This window comes from Citrus clementina, unplaced genomic scaffold (genome assembly GCF_000493195.1).
Source record: "Citrus clementina cultivar Clemenules unplaced genomic scaffold, Citrus_clementina_v1.0 scaffold_7, whole genome shotgun sequence".
In the NCBI taxonomy this organism is placed as follows: Eukaryota; Viridiplantae; Streptophyta; class Magnoliopsida; order Sapindales; family Rutaceae; genus Citrus; species Citrus x clementina.
The window spans coordinates 17,108,347-17,116,221 of record NW_006262075.1 but is presented as its reverse complement, the minus strand read 5'-3'; the positions used below and the strand labels follow the sequence as shown (position 1 = coordinate 17,116,221).

Genomic DNA, 7,875 nt, shown 5'->3' with positions numbered 1-7,875 from the left:
TTTGCCCTTACAAATTTAATGTTTTTTTTTTCTAATATAATTATCATAGATAAAAGTGGCTGGTTGGGCCTTTTGAGGGAGACTATCGGTTTGTTTAGTGGAAAGCACTTTTTAAAATGCAGTGACGAAGAAACTGGCTCATTTAGCGGAAATTAATTTCCATCCTGGCTCTGTCTTCAAGAATTTCATGACTTAAAAGTTCTATACTTTTTTTTACTTCCATTTTAAGTATATCATTATCTCTTTTTTTTCAAATTTTTTAATTGTAAATGACGAGATCTTTACTTCTGAAAATGACTGAATTATCCTTCATTGTCTTAAATCACTTAATAAGTTGTCTGCATTTAAAAAATGAGAGCACTCACACTTAAAATTTTGTATGACTGTGCGAGTGCTTGTGTGCACATATGCTAGCAATTATAGATATTTACAAGTTAGATTCTAATGAGGAATTTCCTATTTTAATTAGCTTCACTGATAGCTCATTATTTTTTCGTTTTAAATTTGTACATAGAGAAATTCTAGAATACATCAGATGTATTACAACCAATTCATGCATTCATGATATATGTAGTTGACTTTAAAATGCTCACCACTTACATGATAGTTTTTTAAAATAAATACACACATGTCATACATCATTTACTTGTCGTATGGTTGACATAGTACCTCTAATTTATTCTAGAATTTCTCATGTACATGATAGGATCCATCATGTGTAAATTTTATGATTGGCTCCAAATTAAATTTTGCACGTTGTAGTTAAGTATAAGATCCCTCATTAGAACCTAATTTTGTGTGTGTGTGTGTGTGTGCGCACGCGCGCGCGTGCGTGCGTGTGCATGCGTGTGCGTGCGTGTGTACGTGTATGCGTGCCTGCGTGCATGCGTGTGTGTGTGTGTGTGCGCGCGTGCGTGTGGTGCTTGACATAAGGAATTCACAAACTTTCCATGGAATTCTGTCTGAGTGTAAATAATACAGCCGTTATTTTAGGTTGATCACATATAACTTAGCAATGCAGGTAAATGACCCTATAAATGTTCAACTCTTTATCTAATCTTATAAATGAATGTAGCATTATTAGATTGCAAGCTGAGGTAGCTGCTAAGAGCTTGTGGCTATTAACCAGAAGATTGGTGGTTCAAGCCTTCTTCTCGAGATTATTTTTACTTTTTTATAGCGATTATTAATTTAATAAAATCTAATTTTTTATTTTTTTATTTTTTTAATCGGTCTTACTTTGACAATGCTCCTCTTATGATCCTCTCTCTGGAAATTGTTTTATTATTTACATCTGCTTAATTCTGAACTGCCACCCACTTCAACCACAGCTGCCCATTGGATTCTGCCGTTCATTGAATTTGAAAATTTTGCCAGGTAGCATCCCTATCACGGATTTACGCAACCATATAAAGATCACCGGAAAATGAGATTTAATTAGAAAAATAACAGTTATTGCTCGTAACGTTTGATTAAACTATCATACGAAGTCAAAATTTGTATCATTATTACTTTTTACAGTCAAAAGAAAATTATAAAAAAATAATCTATTACTTGAATTAAAAAATGTTTTAACTAACAAATTGTTTGGTAGTAGAATCTCGATAAATTAATAACCTCTTAATCATGAAAAATCTATTAATTTAATAAATATTAGTAGATCCAGAAATTTACAACTATTAATTTATCAATAAATTAATAATTTATTGATTTATAAAGATATTTTCACATGCATAATAGTAATGTGTATGGAGTATAGAGGTTAGTATAATTAAAGACTCTAGTGATTCTATTAATTTGGATTTCTTTATGAATGGAAAAGTGGTGCTTTGGATTGGGAGTAATCACTAGGGATAGGGCAAAAACCAAGGGAAAGGACAAAGGAAAGAGTGATGCTATATGATACGGTTTTGATTTGATCTTTGTTGAATGACTTAACCACATGATAATCTATTGATAGGATGGCATGGCTAGATCACAATTAAATGATAGCTTATCAGAGAAGATTTTGGAGGCAATATGTTAAGTCAATCTCTCCTATATTTCCCTTAACATAACATATGGAATATAATAATGGCTTCAAGTCGAATATAATTTCAAGAAAGCTAGAATTGGAAACTTATTTTTCAAAAGCCTCATAGGTATTTAGTTTAAATTAGTTAATTATTAATTTATATACGAATTGGGTCCTATAGAAAAAAGAAGATTTTTTAAAAGTTTATTACCTAAAAAATTTATCAAATTATTAATTTATCACATTGGCCCCAAGTCAAGACCAACAAAAGCTATTATTTAATCGAGATTATCAATTTATTGAGTATCAGTTTAATGAAGCTTTACTTTTTAACAAATTATATGCCATGTATTCTTTAAAATAATTATAAAAAAAACACATATTGTAAAACCTCGATAAATTAATAGCATTAAGACTATGAAAAATCATTAACTTAGCAAATACTGATATATCTATAAATTAAACAATTATAAATTTATGAAGAAATTCTTTATTTCATTTGAATAGTAGTTAGTTGTCTTATATTGGTAATAATTAAATTGTTGTAGAGTTTATATTTTTTTCATATTAAAGATGACATATAGAGCCTGCTTTGTGCTTGTTGCAATTCTAAATTCATGTCAAGAAGCATCAATCAACACAAAGAATTTACTTATTTCACAAAAGGTATATGACATATCCACACATGCTTGTTGCAATTCATATTAGAAAAAGATTTAGATGAGATTCAATTCTAAATCCATGTCAAGAAGCATCAATCAACACAAAGAATTTACTTATTTCACAAAAGGCATATGACATATCATGTGTGGATTTTGTTTCAAATTAAATAATCATTAATTAATATGATAAGTGGATCCTATATGAAAATATGATTTTTTTAAAGTTATTATTTTATAAATTCATCGAATTATAAATTTATTACATTGGCCTCTAGTCACGACCGACAAAAATTATTATCTATTCGAGATTATCAATTTATCAAGTATTAATTTATTGAAATTCTACAAATTTTTAGTGAAGACAATACTTGTTAGTTCTTTGTTTCTAGAGCACTTGTTGATGCTGAAATCTGCTCGCCCTTGGACCGACCAGATTCTGTCACCAACGTTTGTGTTATCAACTGTCACTCGAACCACTGGGGTTGGAATCGCCCTTCCCTCTCTCACTAGACCTGCGTTCAGCAAAAACGGATTAGAGACGCCGGTGGTTTTGCCGGCGTAAACCCTCCGATGCCTAAGTTAGCACAAGGTGTTTACGGGAAAACAGTGTAATATGGATTTAAGAAATTTGTAAGGAAATGGCCTGGTTGCAATTTGGCAGCGTTTCCCCTCTCTCAGTTTTTCTGTCCCTGTCTTCTTCGATGTCTTTCTCTTTTATAGCCGCCCTTTGTCCCACGTTTTCCGTTTGCCCCTTATCCCTCCTTTTTCGGGTGGTGGTAGCCCCTCATGGGACTCTAACTGTTAGATTGTGGGCAAACGTGGATCTCGCGTGTCCTTCAACCGTTCTGGGAGAAGTGCAACTACTGCGATTTTGTGAGATCGTGTTCCCGCTTTCCTGGGGATGAGTATCGGCTCGGCGTATACTTCTGGTCGGTATATTTTCCTGGTCGCATTCATCTCGGGTCGGCTCCTGTTTAACCCCGTGTTCTGCTCGTACCATATAGCTGAAAAGATTCGTGCCGGGGCGGAACCAGTAGCATGGCCGACCTGGTGCCTTTATGTACTCAACACCAGTCCCCCAGTTTCTGGTCTGGCGAGTGAAATGAGTTAAGAGTAGAAACTGATGGTCAAATCTCACCAGCCCGGGGAGCTTCTCATCTGATCCTCTTTTTATTGAGACGGGCCTGACCTGATGTACCATTTCTCTACTGAGGAGACTCCGACCTGAGCATGGGCCTAAGTGAACCTGTCCATAGCATATCTGGGCTTACTTCTAACCTGGCCTCTTGTAACGGTTGGTGACGTGGCATCTCCAGACTCTTCGTATTTGAAATTTGAAACGACGGGCTATCCGTCCTCGATATATGGGGGGGGTGAACTGGCATATCCCATCACTTAAATGCTTCCATTTCCCCCTTTTCGTTTCAAATCCCTAGACTGGAGTCATCATCATCTTGCTATTCGTTTCTCCGCCGTCAACCAAATTTTCTCTGAACTTTGCTCACACTTCCAGCGTCCGGAGTATCCATTTGCCGGGTGTTTTCTCTGTCACGGCAGCGCTATCAGTGTCAGTCTATTCCAGGTATAGTCTTTAACATTTTCCTCTGGTTGTTGTTGATTGGGTTCTGTGTTGCCTTCTCTGTGTCCATATACTCGAGTTTTCTCTGTTTTTCTTTTGGGGATTCCGGTATGTCAAATCGGAAGAGGAAGTTAATTGTTGATTAGGGTGATGAAGAGTCAGGGGACTCAGGCCTCAATGTGCCAATACCCACTGATTACTTAGGCCCCTCCAGTAGTGTAGGTCCTTCCCATGGCAGGGATACCCTTGAATACCCACGCCCTTTGGTTATCTCTCCTTCCCCCGAACTAGAGCTTGTAGGGAATAGAGGTGGACCTACGTCGGGCTCTGGTGAGAATCACAGTTCTGGTGGGGTTGGGGTCCCTGAAGGAGTTAGTGATGGTGAGGGGAGCAGTTCCTGACCGAGCAGACCTGATCAGAAAAGGAACCTAGGCCATAGGGTGGAGGCTGATTCCTACCCTATTGATTTCATGGCTTGTGCCACCACCCCCACCGATCTATTTAAACTTAGGAATCTCTACAACATCCCCAACGATGTTCTTCTTGTAGTCCCTGGGAAGGGTGACGTTCCTAGTCGGCCTCCGCGGGGGTATGTGACGATGCACCTAGAGAGTTTTAAACTAGGAGCTCGGCTGCCCCTTCAGCGTTATTTTGCCAAGATATTGGGAGGTATGCATCTGGCCCCAGGTCAGCTACACCCGAACGGGTGGAGGGTTCTATCGGCTATGTTTGTGTTGTGGGAGAGGTGCGGGTTGGAGGAGCCTTCCCTTGTTGAAGTAAAGCATTTGTATCAGCTGCGAAGCAGCCCAAGGGAGGCGGGCTGGTACTACTTCATGTCCAATTCTGCGAAGAGAAAGCCAATCACCGGTTTCCCCTCCTCGTGCAAGAATTGGAAGAATAAATTCTTCTTTGCTGGGGGAAAATGGTGTTCAGCACTTCGTTCGTTGGGTGGTGATCTTTACCTACCAACGCAGTTTGTCACCCCAGGTCGTTCATTTTTTGCCTGTATTCTTTTTCGAATTGCCACTTATTGGGTTCTTTAACCTTGTTTGTTATTTCAGAGTCATGGGGTTTGGTCGGAGGGCTTGAAGATCGACCCTTGCTTCAGGTGGAAATTGCTCTCTTGAACGCGTCTACCTGCCAAGACCTCCTGTCACCAACAAGTTTGGTCGGCTCGGGCTTAGTGGACATAGCTGCCGGGATGGATAATAAGATCCTCAGCGCGATGAGCAGGAAGCGTGGTCGGGGCCCGAGTAGCTCCAGCAACCCTCCTCCTCCTTCGAAGAAACCCAGCGTCGGTCCTTCCAAGGCGCTTGTTCCTGCTCTGCCCCCTCCTCCACCTCGTAAGAGTGGTGGGGAGAAAACCTCCGACAAGAATCCTGAGGTCAGCTTGCAGTCTGGGGACCGATCTTCTCCTCTTCCATCTCGGGATCAAGGTGACTACCTGAGCCCATATCAGAAGGATTATAAAAAGTAGGTTGGGCCCAAGATGGTGAAGGACATCGAGAGCATGAGCCTCTCCGAGTTGGCCGCTTCTGTTCAGAGAGTCTCCTTCAGGCTGGCCACAATGGTCACGTGCTACAAGACCTGGTCCGCTCGTCATGAGAAGAAGCTCCAGGCTGATAACCAAGAGTTGAAAAAAAAAGTTGAATCTGCTGACCGCTCCAAGGAGAAACTAGCCGAGCTGAACAAACAGCTTACGGAGCTTGAGGAGAAAGTTGCTGTTGCTGAGTCCACTTCCTCCAAGCTTGAGGGCGAGTTGGGTGACCTGAGATCTGATCTTCAGGCTACTCAAATTGAAAGGGATACTCTGAGGGCTGCCCTTGAGGGGGAAATCAAATCCTTGGGCGAGCAGCTGGCTGAGGAGAAAGGCAAATCCGCTGATGTGGACGATCGGCTGGATGCCGAGTATGACTCTGGGGTTGCCTTCTCCTATAAGTGCATCATGTCTGTGCTTAAGGAAGAATATCTCGAGCTGGACATGAGCAAGCTGGAGGCTGGAGTGGAGAGGTACATGGCTGGGGTCTGCCAGGGAGATAAGGAGCAAGGTGAGCAGAATCAGGTGGAGGCTCCTTTAGATGAGGTGCAGGAGGGGGGAGCTGGGGGACGTGCTTTTAAAATGGGACAAGGATCCATGCCGCCTCCTCCCAGTATTGCTGATCCTCCACCTCCTGGGACAACTGATCCTTCACCTGCTGAAGCCGTTGACCCTCTTAATCCTTAGGTCTATTTTTGTATAGACTTTAGATTTTCATTAGTTTTGTAACCAACTGAACATTAATAAATTTTCAGATGCTCTTTATTGGGTCCCTTGTCTAATGTCTACTCATAGACTGTTTCTGCAAAATAATTGCACAACTTATCTGATCTTGCCTGCTGGTTCCTTAGTGGACCGAGTAGGTGTAGGTATTTACTTGCCTTAGTAAACTTCTCGCAGAATTAGCTGCTGGTCTTTCGTTGACCGAGCAGGAACAGGCACTCTGTTGCCTTAGTAGAATTTTCGAAGCTTTAGCTGCTGGTCTTCGTTGACCGAGCAGAAACAGGCACTCTGTTGCCTTAGTAGAATTTTCAAAGCTTTAACTGCTGGTCTTCGTTGACCGAGCAGAAACAGGCACTTTGTTGCCTTAGTAGAATTTTCGAAGCTTTAGCTGCTGGTCTTCGTTGACCGAGCAGAAACAGACACTCTGTTGCCTTAGTAGAATTTTCGAAGCTTTAGCTGCTGGTCTTCGTTGACCGAGCAGAAACAGGCACTTTGTTGCCTTAGTAGAATTTTCGAAGCTTTAGCTGCTGGTCTTCGTTGACCGAGCAGAAACAGGCACTCTGTTGCCTTAGTAGAATTTTTGAAGTTTTAGCTGCTGGTCTTCCTTGACCGAGCAGAAACAGGCACTCTGTTGCCTTAGTAGAATTTTCGAAGCTTTAGCTGCTGGTCTTCGTTGACCAAGCAGAAACAGGCACTCTGTTGCCTTAGTAGAATTTTCGAAGTTTTAGCTGCTGGTCTTCGTTGACCGAGCAGAAACAGGCACTCATTTGCCTTAGTAGAATTTTCGAAGCTTTAGCTGCTGGTCTTCGTTGACCGAGCAGAAACAGGCACTCTGTTGCCTTAGTAGAATTTTCGAAGCTTTAGCTGCTGGTCTTCGTTGACCGAGCAGAAACAGGCACTTTGTTGCCTTAGTAGAATTTTCGAAGCTTTAGCTGCTGGTCTTCGTTGACCGAGCTGAAACAGGCACTCATTTACCTTAGTGAACTTTCGAGAATTTAGCTGCTGGTCTTCGTTGACCGAGTAGAAGTGGCACTTGTCTTAGTGAAATTTTTATTGATCTTGCTAGTAGGGGGATTTTATGCTGAATTCATCTTTATTGAAATTTGAATGTATTACAAGAACATATAATATATGTATGTGCGACAGGCCATCAGGCATTGTAACATAAATAACTTGTCAGAGTGAGGATTTAATAGAGCATTTTGCTTACTAGAAATACTTCTTCAGGTGTTTGGCGTTCCATGACCTCTTCACGTCTCGTCCGTCTTGGCACGCTAATTTATATGCTTTTGGTCCAGTGGCTCGTATTACTCGGTATGGGCCTTCCCACTTTGGGCCAAGAGCGCCATGGTTAGGATTC

At 41.0% G+C, this 7,875-nt stretch overlaps 1 protein-coding gene across 1 annotated transcript; it reads left to right on the top strand.

The window, feature by feature from the left end:
• The first annotated feature begins 5,744 nt into the window (after positions 1 to 5,744).
• On the top strand, positions 5,745 to 6,479 carry LOC112096989. Its single transcript, XM_024181249.1, has one exon. The coding sequence runs from the start codon at positions 5,745 to 5,747 to the stop codon at positions 6,477 to 6,479; it is 735 nt and encodes a 244-aa protein (XP_024037017.1).
• The last annotated feature ends 1,396 nt before the right edge of the window (positions 6,480 to 7,875 follow it).